Raw genomic sequence first — 15,861 nt, 5'->3', positions numbered from 1 at the left:
ATGCCTGCTTGATCCCGGCCAGACTAGACAAAGGGTGCCTTTTATGCTCACCCTCATGGCACATAGTGCAAATGTTTGGTCAGTTGCCTATGGGTCATTTATGCCATCTGATATTATTTGAGATTGCAGGAGTCTTAGAAGACACTTAACTCAATAACATCTAAGGAGCAATCATCAAGTTTCTCTTTGAAATCTCTTGGATTGAGGAACTCAGAGTTTACAGTTATTTCTTATATTGGTCTAGATATAGCTCTTTGGGAGTTCAACTCATCAGCCGGGGCCACACAGAACGGATTGCTATTTCTTATATTTGAGGGCAGTCACCGATCCCCTTTGAATCTTCTCTTTTCTGAGATAAATAGAATCTATTTCCACCCTTTCTTCTATGGTATGGATTTCGAATCTTTACTTTTGTTATGCCCCTCTGGACATGTTCATAGATATGAACAAAAGATAAGACAATACCAGAAACGTTACTGCCACTCCCTGGTTTAGCCAAATGACACAGGCTCACACTGAGCATACACACAGCTACCCAAGTGTGTATCTGTGTTGTACTTATGGGATGCAGGATGTACATCCCGCTTCCACCCCTCTAAAGTACAACTGTTGACATCTGGAGAAGGCTTCTCAGCTATTAATAGTCTATTAGTCAAGATAAACAGGAATGAGGTTATTATTTTCTTCAGAATACACGATATGAAGCTATGTTTCAGTTCATAGCTAATATCCAGGATGATTATCATTAGTTTTTAATGTATAGATCATTAGAGAAAGACAAGTACCTCCTTAAGAGATTTTAAATTTCTTGTCATATTTCATCATGTGCAGTGATCCTGTTTGTTGAAGAGCTTGCTAAGTAAAAACACTTTAGCAGGAAAGAGCAATGCAAAACAGCATGCTGGCTGAATGCTGGTGTGGCCACTCTAGACATATCTGTAGCTCTGGGATGGGAACTGTCTTCATAATGGGGAGGGGTCAAGACACACTTTCCATCAACTCTGTCAATAACTTTTTGCCCTTGTCTGGGCTGCTTTCCTCTCCCACCGGGGATTGCTGGATTCTGGAGTCGGGGCCTCTGTTTGAAAGAAGCAATCAAGAATTATCAAAGGAAAAGATCGGCTGGGGGATCTCACTTACTATTTACTGACTTTTGGGTTTGAGGAGAAAAAAGAATATCTAGGTGGTGTACTTTGGTTTGGCTTACTGTATACTTCTTTTGTTTGTTCACTAGCTAACATTTATTGAACACCTACCACGTGCCAGACATTATATGACAACTGAGCAGCTGAGAAACACGTTCATAAGAGAGTTGATCATAAGAAAAATAATTTAGAGAAAACTTGTGTCTTACTGACTTATTTTTACACTCCTGGGAGTAGAAGTTTTTTTGACCGATTCCAACGTGCACAGAGTACTGAATAGTTCTATGAATGTTGTAGAGTATTTTGGAAATGTAAAGTATGGTCTTTGAGGTGTTATTTTTGAGTTCAAAGAGGAAAAGCAAAGCGACGGGGGCTCCTTATGACAGTGTACACTAATCCAGCTTCCTTTGTGCCCTGTCTTGGTTGCCTTCCTGTCTGGTATTGAACAGCTTCACAACTTAAGCAGCCCTTGGGCACTGGTCCAACAAGATGGTTGTATTTCCCAGCATAGTTAAGCAAGATATGTCACTAAGGGCTGCACGTGCAGCAGCAAAGATGAGTTTCAGTTTAATTACAAACCAGCTGTAAAGGAATTTCCTTTTGTTGGGAAGATTTTAAAAGAGACAAAGAAATGAGTGAAGGAGGCTCAGTTTCCTTCAGTGATCTAATAAGCATCTAAAGTCACAATTATGTCCGACTGGTACATAATTTACAGTGAAAGGTGGTATTTTAAGCTTTCTTAAATGTGGCATTAATTGCAGTTGAGAAGTAAGAAACAAATGTTTTGAAAACCTCCTTTCAAAAGAAGAAATGAAACAGCCTCTTACCACCCCTGGGACAGTTGCATATTCTGTCACAATGTCCTCCACTCCAATTTAGAATACCATGGCATTATTTATAAGGAACTGTTATCAGAAGAGCTGAAAATTCCTATATTTCAAATAGATACAGGAGATTCCAAAGGACTAAACTGCTCCCCAGAGTGTCAATTGCAAAGTGCATTCCCCAGAACTAAAAATAGGGTCTGGATCCAATTCGGTCCTATGGAAGAATTCAGGAAGTTCTCTGGGTTATTATGCATGTTGTCAAAATTAAAAGGAACAAAGTCTCTCTTTTATCTGGGCTCTGAGAATTACCATCGTGCCTTTCACCTTGGATTTTTAAAAAATCTACCCAAATTTGTTCAGGTACAATTTACCTCCCTTGAAGGATTTTTGTCCTGGAAATGCGTATTTTTTCTAACTAAGTTATTTTTGGGGGAGGGTGTGATCCTCTGGATCAGGAAAAGCAAAGTTAGAGGCATAGGAGAAATATCTCCAGTGAACCATATACTCTTTCTGATCTGATTCCCTATCAACTATTTCCTATTAGTGTTGAATTTTCTGTGTCATGGCAGATCTCCAAGACCCACTAAAACCCTTGGAGGAGGCAGGAGGTATCTACATCTGTTCATAGTAGCTTTTTCTGAAATAGTTAACAGTTTCAGCAGTAATTTTGGAGAAGCAGCAAAAGAAAACCAGGGAGTACAATTGTAAATAACTTAAAGATCATTTGCTGTAAGTCTATAGTATTAGGGACCAAAAAACCCCAATAAACAGAAAAACAAACTCTGCAGTCCTGAGAGGTTAAGGGACATATCTGATCAGATAAGGGACATATCTGATCTCACTGCCAGCTGTGGTGGGGCTGGATAGAAACCTTGGCAGGATCAATTCCTGGTGCATAAAATTTTGGGGGTGACAAGGCCATCACTGCTCTTTTGTGCCTTGGAAATGTACAAAAGGTAAAGTGCATGCTACAGGCCACAGGGCACATTTTAGTGGTCTCAGGGGTGACCAAGTTTTGTGTAGGTGACCTAATATTATTCTCCAAACCCTGTTCTATAATGAAGATGAATCTTTCTTCTCTACATAGAGCAGTTCCATGGACTGTGCTAGTCAAGGATTGAAAGGCAAACGCATTGCCCTCCCCTTTGGGATTTTGGCCACAGGAAGAGGGCGAGTTGAGGCATCCCCTGTTGTTTTCTCTGAGATCAGATGAGGTTCTTTTTCCCCCCACAAGGTTACAGCTTCTCTGGGGGCGAGTCTCAGTACATCAGGGTTTAAGAGTATAGTACTTATGCTGGTCTCAAATCACCATGAAATATCTGCAGAGATTCTGGATAGATGCATCTGGGGCCATTCTAGGGCTATACTCTGTCTGCACCAGTTAATATTCTCTGGGTTATTTCCTTTGATGTGTAGGTGGAGCTATCACATTGGAAGGGGTAATGTGAGAGTCTAATGGGTAGAAAGAAGGTATTTTAATCTTTATGAATAACGCCTTCTCTGCCCCCTTTTAGAAAGCAATTTCTAAGATGTAACTTCAGGAATCCCAACCCTTTTATTGTCATTAGATAAACAGTCCTGGAAAGTGCTGGGGAGATGGCGCTTGTGGACAGTCAAAGAGGATATGTGGGAGCACGCTTTTTCCAGTGCTCTGAGCACCTCTTTGCTGGGAACGCTGGAATTTGCAGCCTTATTTAAAGTTGGATTTGCTAATTATCACTAGACCTTCTCCCTGATTTTCCTCACAGTTGAGATCTGAAGGGCTGAGAGCTTTTGTGAATAAATAGCTCTGTGGTTTCAACCCAAACAAGAGCTCCGAGTCCCAGACCTCATTTGGCATGGTCTTTCAAGGACTTTGAAGATGTGGCTCCAACATTCCTTTTCCTAACCAGGTGGCAATCCGTCACTGCCAGCCAAGAGCACTCACTGGTACCAAATGGGGAGAAGGGGCTCTTTAGGTGAGCACTCATGCAAGGGTAGAAGTGGGGAGCTAGACGAAGTGCAGACACATGAAAAAAGGACAGGACCTGAGGAGGAGCTTAGGTATTATGCTGGAAATGACAGCTACTCCCACACCTCCTTTTTTTAAAGCAGAATGTAATTCTTTTCAACAAAACTCTAACATGACTTTTTCGAAGTGCTAAATTTCTATATCTGGCTGGGGTTTCTGGATAACCTCATGAGGCAGCTACATACTACTCCTTCATTTTGACAAGATGTTTCAGACACCTAGCAGACAGACTTAGGGTAGTTTTCCCTCTTCCCTTCCTTTTGGTTGAGTGCAAATCGCACTGTTCTAATATCGGCACCAAAGTGCACTGCACTGGGCATTGGAGGATGAAAGGCCTGGTCTGACACGTTACTTAACCTCTCAGAGGCTCAGTTTTCCCATATGTAGAGTGGGATGGTAATGATTAATAATAATAATAATAATAATAATAATAATGATAATATAATACTTTCCTCATAGAGTGTGGGAGGCGGAATAATAGCTTGCCCAAAAATGTCCACATCATCACTCCTAGAATCTGTGACTATGTCCCCTTACAGGGCAAAAGGGCCTTTGCAGATGTGATTAAGTTAAGGATCTTCATTTGGGAAGATTATCTTAACTATCGAGGTGGGCCCAAGGTAATGACCTGCGTCCTTATAAAAGGGAAACAGGAGGGTCAGAGTCAGAGATTGGAAGATGCTATGCTTCTGGTTTTGAAGATGGAGCCATGAGCCATGGTGGCTTCCAGAAGCTGGAAAAGAAAAGAGGTTGGATCCTTCCTTAGAACCGCCTGAAGGAGTACAGCCCTGCTGACACCTCAATTTAAACCCTTTTAGGATTCTGACCTCGAGCACTGTAAAGTGATAAATTTGTGTTATTTAAGCTGCTAAGCTTGTGGTAACTTGTTAAAGCAGCAATGAGAAACTAATACATAGGGTAAATCTGGTGTGTTGCAGCAACAGAACAGAAAGGGGTTTAGATGTGAATAATGTGTACAGTGGTATAGTCTAAAGTCTTTATAGCTGTCATTTTTCATGGACTATTTTAGTGGAAAATGAAGAAAGTTAGAAGCTTGACGCAAAATGGATTAGGGTTTATTATCATAGTTTTTTGGCTTATTTCATATTGTGATTCCATAAAGCCTTAGATATGCCTAAAAGCCTCATTACCAAGGGTTCCAGATAATATACTGACTTTTAAATGTGTTAGGTGGAAAATTTACTAAAATGCATTATATACTTTCTAGCTTTCTTAATCAGAACATATGTCACAGAATGTTCTCTTTTGATTTTTTTTTTAGTCTGTTCAGTTTTTCCAGTTACCTTCCCTGCTCAATGCTGCCAATACCCTCAACTCACTTCTGTACAAAATCCTTCTTCTCTCTTCTAATGTGATGCATTTAGTCTGCTGTGCTCTTTGCTCTTTGCGAGCTCAGTGGAACTGTGGGTAAATTGAGCTAAGTGAGACCAAGGGCTCTGCTGTGAGGACAGCACAGGAGCTTCTATGCCTGAACTATGTCTTTTTTTTTCTTCTTCCAATCAGAGATCATTGTGGTTTACTTCTTAATTATAAGAAGACTATCTAGATTGTAGGGTAGATATTGTCGTTCTAGAGAGGTGAAATGGTACCATAGTTTTTAGGCGCTTGGAGTCAGGTGCCATGAAGTTCAGGAAGGAGGAGTAAAGTCCATACGCTCTAGAGCCGGCGGGACCATGCTTTATGCATCTCTGAGTTCCTTTTCATATTTAGATCAAGGCCAATTTTGAATTTTTTGCCTTGCAAACAGTTATTCCCTGTTTGGATCTCTCTCTCCCTCCGCCCCCTCTGGGAAGTCTTCCTTCTTTAGTTTATGGTCATTTTGCATGCACCATGTTATAACATTTCATGTAGCTCTTAAATATGAAACAACCAGAATATTATTCCTATCAAAATATAAATTAAAAAACCCCTTTTAGGAATATTTTTACTTTCAGAAGAGGCAGCTTGCAAGTCAAAATTAAACCCTAAATAGTAGAATTAAAGTGATAAAAAAATGGTTCATATATTTCTGGTGTAAAATCTATCTGAAAAGCAATTTAAAAATGTTCATACTCCTTGGTCCAGTAATTCCATTTCTAAAAATTTGTCCAAGGAAAATGATCTTTTTTACACAAAGATTTGTGCTAAAGAGTATTTATTGCATAAAGAGTGCAACCCTCCATGTTCTAAATCCCTGCAGGCTTGGTGAGCAGAGCTCCATGTCTGCTGAGAAGGCTGCGGGAAGCAATTCCCTGGCTCTGAGAGCTGAGGCGGGTGAGAAAGAGACCTTCTCTTTTCAGCCAGTTAACAGTCTTTGTGAGTTATGTGATCCCAGGAATATTACCTTTGGTCTATTTCATTTTCGCTCCAGATTAAAGAAAAAGAGAAGGCATAGTCTGTTTAGATGGGCAGAGGGAAAATAGAGAAAAATAAACAGAAAAAATTTCCTATCTTGTTCTTAGCCTTGTCTATTTTTTTAAGGAGTAGTCTCCCAGACACAGAATGAGCCTAGAACTCCAAGTATTAAGAAGGTCTTGTTATATAATATTTTTAACGGGTACTCTTTTGCAGATATAATGACTATTAAATGAGTTACTTTAAAGATGTATACAACCAGGGTTATATGCCCTATTTTAAAATTCCATTCAAATTCTTAATTGCTTACCATTATTTTTTTTCTTGTCAGTGTAATTTGGTTAAGACCTTATTCTGGCCTTATTCACATGGCTGTCTTGGGTACATCTCCAAGAATTTTGCTTTCAGGGAACTATCCAAACCTGAACTCATATAACAATGCATTTTCCTTTCCTTTTTTCTTTTACTAACACATTCTTTATCATTTCCATTGAATTAAATTATTTTTCATTGTTTTCCTGACCGATTCCCCTATATAAATTAAGTCTTTCTGCTGGTCCCCTTTCCTTTTATTCACAGTGTTTATCATAATTTATAAGCTTGTAACTATATTCATGTGTCTATTACTTTAAGGCCTGTCTTCCTTCCTAGGCTGCCAGCTCCATGATGGCAGGGGTGTTGTCTGCTCCACACTCTATACCCACAGCCTAGTACGCAGTTGGCACTTTCAAACACTGACCAACAAACAGATAAATAAACAAATTTGCTTTTGAAAAAAACAATCAGAATTCATAACAATGTGTACATTTGATCTCCTCTGTATAACATTACCTTTTGGTCAGCAGAAGGTTTTGTGATAATTTGAAGAGTATAATTGATAAGCGATTTAAAACTTCAGACTAAATGCATGTAAATATGAGTTAGACTTACTATCACATATGAAATCAGACCCTTCTGTGATACAAATTTTTGTTTTGAACTGTGGAAAGGAGTTAACTCTTGCTAAGAAGGATGCAAAAGATTTTGTTACAGTAGAAAGCCACAATCAACCACACATCACCCCCAAGAGCAGGAAAAAAAAAATCTTGAAAGTAAACCTTTCAAAAAACTGTAGAAAATGATTAATAGAGTATAAGTTTAGTGAATACATCAAAACTCCATTAATGGCATTTTTATCATTGAGTTCTAAATAACAACAAAAAGGATATATAATTTTTTAAATTTTATAGGCTTTCTCTACTGTTACAGATTGATTGAAAATTTTTTTTATTAAAAAATAAGCTATTCATTACATTCTTTCTTGCTCACTCTTTGAATGAATTAGAATGAGGGAGAAACAAATAGAACAAACCAAAGTTATGGAGAAAGTATGTGTGTGAACTTTATTTCATCATGAGAAAATCACTTCTGTGCAGTAACAGAGAATGCTGATATCTACACGATGATAGGGTTTTCTTTGTATTTAGATACATACCTTATATTTGTACACAATATATAAAAATTATGGAGGAAATTAATTTCTACAGTACAGTTTCTTTGTTGGAAGAGGACTCGTTTCGTTAGTTTCTCTTAGAAAACGACCCCCAGTTCTGTGACTGTGGTATCAAGGATCGCAGCTCCAATTCTGTAATTTATTAGACACCATAATCTTATGAACATTAAGTGAAAGCTAGAGACTACATCCTCCTGCAGGATGAAAGGAGAGACATAAGTGCTCAGGCTGCTATGCTAATAACTGATTTTTGCAGAATAGTATGATTTCCATGATGTATCATGAATAGAAATAGTCTTCCCGTAAATCTGATGACATATTAGCAACACTGCTGCAAATGGTCTCGCTGCACTAATGGCATGCACCTCACTCTTCAATCAAACCTCCTTTACACACATGGGAGATGAGGCCATCACCATGAAGAGCCTTCTGCATTGCATTTAGGAAAAACTCTGGGAGGGTGTTAGTGTTTAGCATGGTACTTTGGGAAATGAGGCAACTGCTTTGAAGCTGATCGGTCATCCCAGAAAGAAGGTGCTGAAACGATCATTCCAGGAGAGGCTCTCGCTATCACATACTTGTAACCCGAGTGGGAATGGGCCATGTGGGCATTTTCCCTTCAACAAATCCTGCTCTTTGAATGGCCTTCCTCACAGACTTAGGACTGCTCCCCACACATGGTTTTCATGGCCAGGGGCCTATCAACCTTGCTGTGGGATTTGAAGTTGTGCTTGTTTGTAACCATGTGAACCATTTTAGGGGTGACTGGCACATGCTGAGGTTTGTGGGAAGTGGGGGAAAAAAAAAAAAACACCACCACAGTTCTTTTAGCTAATGCCTTGAATTTGACCAAAATCAACATAATTAGTTCTGCAGAGGGAAGTTATGGAGAATGCCGGTGGGGTGGGGTAACTTCTATGATTAAAATGACACCCAGAAGGTCTGAAATGCTTTGGCATTGACCACAAATATCTCTTCATAGGTTTAATTTCATATATTGCAATTGCTTTTAAAATGAAAATGTTGAAAGCCTCAGCGGTTATATCTGGCCATCAAATGCAAGCCCTTCTTCTGAGATGGATGGCTTGCCTTTGATGACCAAAATATTTACAATATAGCCAAGAAGCAAACATTCTCTAGAGAGTGACCTCATTTGGTGACCTTAGACAGCCTAACCGAGCCTAGAGGGCCTGGAAAAGGTGAAAATGGCGAGGTAATGCGAAGTTGCCGGTCTCTTCCTTCTGGTGCCCACAGGAAGCCTCAGTCCTGGTGCCGCCGGCCTGGGCTTTGGGTGTGAAAGGAAGCCGTCCACGCTGGTTAAGCCAGGAGTGGCCGACAGGCCCACTCTGAATGGCTCTAGCACCCGATACCCATCGGAAACATGGTCAGCGAGACAAATCCACAGCTGGAAAGAACCTCGCCCCACCCTCAGGATCTAGCAAGCACTACAAAGCAATTGAGAATCATCTGGGCAAAAGTGGCAAATGATGTGTATCGTGGAGAATGGGAGCCTGCCCTAGAGCCTAAATACATTGGTCTCACACACCGGGGGACATTCAGGCCTTCATTTTTCAGCTTCTTCAATTGCAGCTTATTTAGAACGTTATCAAAGGAAGCCGGCGGCCCAAGCCATTTGCACTGCCGCTGTGGACTCTTTGGTTTGATCGCATCCACATACCACGGGCTCGCTAGCGGCGGGAGAGGAACAGCGGCTCTGCGCCAGAACGCAGGGCAAGTCACGGAAACACTTCAGAATTTGGGCAGTGGTGGGGTTACCTCCCGCTCGCCAGCCGTTTTAGACGCCGCGCAGCTCTCGCTCTGAGGGGTACTGCTGAAGGGCCTTACCCTCGGACGTTTGGAGGACCAGGGTCTTGCTGTACTGGCTGACTCCTGTTTTGTTGAAGGCCTTGACACGCGCGTTGTACGTGCTGTTGAAGTGAAGACCATCCACGGTGCACATTGTCTCCTTTCCAACATACACTTCCTGAGGGTCAAAAAATTAACAGGCCACCATTTAACGGGAATCTTTGTGAGGGGTCAGGAAGGTGGGGTTGCCCAGTGGTTAGGAGCATATGCTTTGGCATGGGCCTAATCTGGATTTGAATCCTGTAGATACTGGGCCATTTAATTGACCCCGTTTAGTCTCAGTTTCCTCATTTGTAAAATGGGGACAGTAATATCCACCTTATGAGGTTGGTGTGAGGATTATATAGGGTCATATGTGCAAACCGACTAGCTTAGTGCCTTGTATTTAGCATGGGCCTGGCAGCTTAATGAATGGTCGTTATTAGTAGCAGGGCTAAAAAATTAAAATTGGGTGTTATAGTTAGCATTTTACTTATTATTATTATTATTATTAATATGGCATTTATACAGTGCATAATAACTATTAAGCTCTTTATCCATCTATGTGATTGGTAAAAAACAGGTTTGAAAACATGAGGGTGGTCTCTATGCTGTATTTGTAACACCACTAACAGCTTCAGGAACTATCACAAAGACTGCACTCAAAGCCATGGGAGCATAGGTTTTCATCACAGTACAGAAAGAAGGGGGAGGAAACAGGGAAGGGAGGAAGAATGACATTTCAAAGCCTTAAAATAAATCCTAGCATAATCCATCTTTAGCATAGGTTAGGCATATGCCTCCCTCTTTAGCTATATACTTTGTAGCATTATGCTGATGTAATGAGTAAAAATAATTTGCATTCAAAGCATGGCCTTAAAGTGACAACTCTCCAGTTGGATACTAAGAAGATCAGAGTCTGAGATGGCAGCATGCTAAGAATTCTATATGAATTATCTAATTGACTCTTAATGATACATAAGGTACATATAATTGTCATCCCCATTTTACAGATGAGGACCTGAAGACTCGAAGAGTTGAGAAATGGGCACGGTCACTCAGCTAAGTGGTAGAGTTTGGACTTGAGTGCGGGCATTCTGACTCCAGAGCTCTCAATACTGCATGTACTTTCTCTTAAAAAGGGTAGGGCAGTTTCTATTCAGAGACTCCTTTGTCCATCTTTGATGGTACAAGGAGAAAGCAGGTCCCAGTTGAAAGGCAGGTGGGCCCTGCTGGGATGGCCTGTCCCTGGGAGAGGTGGGATAGCTGGGCCTGAGATTCCATAGTGGGTCCTCTGAGGTGGTCACTGGTTTTGGTTCACAAGCCGTAGGATCTCTGCTTACCCGGAATTGACCACCATTGCCATCATCCAGCTCCAGAATGTATCCTTCAGCGGGCACGGTGGACAGAGGTGGCTGTTTCCAGGACAGCGTAGCGCTGTTGTTGTGGGTGCAACACTCCTCCAGCTGTAGGATGGGGGTTGCTGGGACTGGAGAGGAAGCTAAACAGAAATTAGTGTAACCCTGGCTTCTGTGAAGTTGCAAACATTTCAGCATCTTGGACTGATAAACATGCGGCTAGACTAGGTAGCTAGCCTGATGTGCATGGGGGACCCGAAGAGAATCCCTCCCAGTCTCCTGGAGTGGGGCTGGTTCCTGAGCTACTGGGCTGCCTTTCTCCAAGCCCTTGGTGTCATTTCCTGCCTTTAATTGGAGGGGAGACAAGTGCTCTGTTATCACCCCCTTGGGCATCAAAGACATCATCCCTAAGGGAAATGTTTTACATGGGGGATAGATTTCTAGTCCAGCCCACTAAAGCCTATTTCATCCAAAACACAGATGATAAATTTATCATAAAATTTAGTATAAGCCTTAAACCCCATGTTTATAAACTTGGAACTGCCTATTCTGAGAAACAGCTCTGAAATCACCTTGTTGCTAAGGTCCAATTTTTTTTTTCTTTTATTTTTTAAAAATTTATTTTTTACTAGTGATTCTACTCTAGGCCTATGTACATAAGTAGCTATAACAATGGATTTTAAAAAATTGGTACCAAGTGACACAAACAATGATTTCTCCATTTTGAAACTTCTGAGGAACTTGACATTCTTTCAAGGTAGCTGTACCTTGAAAATAGCACTAGCTCAAGTTCATTCTTTCTGTAGGTATAGAATAGTCAACTGTGAGCCTAGAGAGTAGTATGGGAGCAGATGGGGCCTGGCAGGGAGTTAAGGTGTCCTCGTGACCTTGTGAGAATCTGTCACGTCACTAGTCACAACATCTCCCTGTCCCCATTTTGTGCCAAGAGTCTTCTGTATTACTTAAAACTGCAGATTAGTTAAGCCTTCAGACACACAGGTATAGAAATGTTAGGTAATGAATAATCCAAGTTCCTAATATATAAACTCAATATATATATATCTGGGAACAATGATTTTACCAACTGCTTAAAATTTTTTTTTTCAGCTAATGCATTAATTTATTTTTGTAGCACTTTAACAATAGGAGAGAACAGTTTGGACCACATCCAGGGATATGCAGATGAACAAATGCTAATTGTGGAACACCTGGTATGCTGTACCAAAATTGGACTCTGAGTGTCATGCATTGAGGTAAATCTGCTCCTTGCCAGTCACCCCAACCAAGAAGATGGTTAATTTAACAACATTTTCGGAAACAGGTTCTATGGTAGATAACCTACCAAACAAAAGCAGCCACTATACCATGACAGATGTGAAGGTGAAGCAGGTTAATCATCTTACACTTAAGAAAAGACTGTGATACATTAGAGAAAACCATGCCTGAGTTACCAGATCAAGCCTAATTAAATTAAAATTAGGACCAGTTAATTGGAGGTGATCAGTTTAGGAAGGGACAACATGTTTCAAGTTTCAATGACACAGAGTTCAGGTGGAATCTCATCACGGAACAATGGCTTCTGCCATTAGAGGTCCCAGAACATCTGGATTCAGAAGAAAGGAGATAAATTCATTGCCTTGTTCAATAGAAAGAGTACAGGACTGGATGGAGGAAGGAAGAGAGAGAAGAGATAATTCCTTCTAATGATTTCTAATGATCGTCTATCCATAAATGGGCACCTAGGAGTTATAATTAGAGGGATAATTTTAGGTCATTAAACATATTAAAAACTTACTTTGTCATTTAAATACTTTTTCCTTATAAAAAGAATACATTTTAATATATTAACTGTGGTATAAAATATGACAAGTTTAAGCAAATTATTCTTCAGAGGGCTTCTAGAGACACAGAATGATTCTCCCTGGGGATATTTGCTCTTAACTGGCCTTATTAGTTAGAGCTACCACAAAACAACAATTCCTAGAACTCTCTTTATCTCTTTAGCTCCCAAATCGGTCTTCTTTTTCCCTTTGTTCACGTTTCAGGCAACTCTATATTTCATCAATTTTAAAATCAAAGAATAAAGTTACAATAAGAAACCAATAAGATGGTTTCAACTCGAATCATACAAATGCTTGCAATGTCTCTGATAAGAAACTCAAAGTTCCTTGTATAGACAAAGGTATAATTAAAAGATTAATTGAAATACATGGTGTCGTGTGTAATTAAAATGTGAACTTCACTTATAAATTTTCAGTGGATATACTTTATTTATCTATCTATCTATCTATCTATCTATCTATCTATTTATTTGTTTGTTTGTTTTTTAGGCAAGGCAATCTTTGGTTGACCTCACAGATTGCAAGGACCTTGTCAGCTTACAATCTCTTATTTTTCTATTTTTTACGCCTACAGCACCTGGTCTTCCTAGGTGGTCTCCCATCCAAGTATTAACCAGGCCCGACCCTGCTCAGCTTCCAAGATCAGATGGGATTGGGCTTGTTCAGGGTAGCATGGCCATAGACTACAGTGGATATACTTTAAAAGACAATATTAAGATATGAAGATCAGTGAGTGGGAAAAATCTCACCACTCACTGATCTTCATATCTTAATATTGTTCCAAGTTTAAACAAATAAGCAAACAAACAAAACAAACAAACAAACAAAAAACGAAGAGAAAAAGAGTGAGAGAGAGAGGGGAGGAGAGAGAGAAAACTAAACGAAGGAACAGAGAGACATTTGCATGTCTAAATCTATTTCTCGATGTGCTCAGAATTATTTTTTCTTTTTCCTTATTTACCCCAGAGTGATATTGCATGTAAAAAGCAATGTGACAACATTAAGGCTGACATTTTAGAAACACATTTTATAGTGGGTGTTATGTTATCCCATTTCACTTTATTATGTATAAAATAAATGGTCCATAAGAATCCAAAGTATTTCCAAATTAATTTATCTTTTGTGTTTCAGAAATGGATAGCATTACAGTTCCTGGGCTGAACTATAAGAAAGAATGTTTTATTGCAATTTCTGTCACTAAAGCTGCCATATCTACCTTAATCTTAACACTTTCATGATCACTCTTAGATATCGTTGTTTTTCCTAAAGAACTAATTTCTCCTATCTCATCAAAATTTTAGCACTTAGCATCTTTCAACCTATAAAATCAAGCTTAGGGCTAGAACTCTCCTCTTTGATACAGGAGGCAGCTGTTCTTATGGACTTCCTTGAAGGGGCCTGCTGGAGCTATGGCTCAAAATTAAATTTTGCAACAGTGTCTTCTTATACCAAAGTTTTCAAATGTTTTACCTATTTAAGGCCATTCTAGTTTAAACCATATCTTACATTTTTCGTATTCATTAAATTCCCCCTTCCCCAAATCTTTCAGACTGTGAACACTCACAGCCATCCAGGAATTCCTCTGTGAGAGATACCAGGAGTATGGCGAGGACATGTGAGGAAGGGAAGTTGGCCTCTCACCCTCAACATGAAAAATAATGATAGGTGATGCTTTTGAGCACTTACTGAATGCCTGACAATGTGGTGAGGGGTTTTACATGTATTCACTCATTTAATTTTTACAACAACCCACGATAACCACCAGTACTGTTACTATCTCAATTTTGTAGATGAGGAAACTGAAATACAGAAAGTTTTCATGGCTAGTAAGTGGTAGTGATGGGATTTGAAGCCATGCCTGGCTCTAGGGGCTGTGTGCTTACATTGCATTATATCGCCTTTCTAATCTGCTGTACTAGAGGGACGTCACCACACCTAACTCCAAGGGGAATGTTTCTTTTTGGTTCCTACATGTGAACGATCAAGCTACCCAAGAGTTGCTGGTGTGGATTAATGAAATAGTTCGCTGTAGGAGCTAAGGTGGTTGAGAATGTAATTTCACTGAGTCATCTTCTCCGGAGGTTCCTTTGTGAACTGTCATTCCTTTTTATGGTGGCCGAATAATACAAAGGAAAGTTTAGATTTTAGAAGACCAAGAAGTTGTTTCTGGAAAGCTGCCACTAGTACACTGTTAAGGATAAACGTGAACACAGGTTTTGAGGACCAGCCTTTCAGGCCCCCAAACCACGAACAGATTACATTCACGAACAGATTGTAAGCACGTCAGTGTGTGTGCTCATGCCCATCACTGCCAAACTTCTGGGCCCTCTTTCTCCGTGATTTAAAGGAGAGTCTGTTCAGATTACACTGTCCTTGCTCATGACCTTGGTGCATACTCAGGGCTCTTAACATTCAACACGAGTTAGTGAAGATAAATGTGTCCTTAGGTGAGTAGAGGCACTTAGGAGGAGTAATAGCTATTGGTCTATGTGCTAAAAAGGTTTGGTGGAGTGTTAGGTCACTATTTCATCCTGATTCTGAATGAACACAATGGTGTTTCATTTTAGCACCACAACTCATGCATCTTGGGATACTTTATGTACTTAGACAATTCTGAGGTAATATTTTCCTGGGAGGGGGTAGGTATTTGAAATCTATTCTGAGCCAAGCAGCAGAGCTCTTGATGGACTAGGGAAAGAATCTTAAAATTTCCTTCCCATGACCTGAGAAAGACTTGACAACACCAACTTAAAATTAAGGGAAAAATGTTTCCATTATTCTCTAATAAAAACAGGAAAAAAATTTAATCTGTTGTTTTCTATAAAAGAAAAAAATAGCGTGAGAGATCAAACACCACTCCCAATAGTCTCGAAAGAGGGCAATATAATTTTCTAATAAAAATGCAACCAGAAAACATGTCATTACAATTTAGGGATGTTTGAACTAGGAAGGTACCAGCATTCTTCACTTAGATCTCACTTGCTTAG

At 39.9% G+C, this 15,861-nt stretch overlaps 1 protein-coding gene and 1 pseudogene across 1 annotated transcript in view; both read right to left on the bottom strand.

Annotated features, from left to right (window-relative positions):
* The window catches only part of TRIM9 (tripartite motif containing 9), a 101,468-nt gene that overhangs the window by 12,658 nt on the left and 72,949 nt on the right, over positions 1-15,861 (bottom strand). The window contains exons 6-7 of the mRNA XM_011385561.2: positions 11,019-11,176; positions 9,676-9,814 (exon numbers count right to left, since the gene is read on the bottom strand). Of these exons, the coding sequence (XP_011383863.1) occupies positions 9,676-9,814; positions 11,019-11,176 (297 nt within the window). The remainder of the gene's footprint in view (positions 1-9,675; positions 9,815-11,018; positions 11,177-15,861) is intronic.
* Positions 13,440-13,558, bottom strand: LOC111735944 (annotated as a pseudogene).

Source organism: Pteropus vampyrus, unplaced genomic scaffold (assembly GCF_000151845.1).
Source record: "Pteropus vampyrus isolate Shadow unplaced genomic scaffold, Pvam_2.0 Scaffold15, whole genome shotgun sequence".
Classification (NCBI taxonomy): Eukaryota; Metazoa; Chordata; class Mammalia; order Chiroptera; family Pteropodidae; genus Pteropus; species Pteropus vampyrus.
The sequence above is the reverse complement of the archived record's forward strand: the minus strand, read 5'-3'. Positions and strand labels throughout refer to the sequence as shown.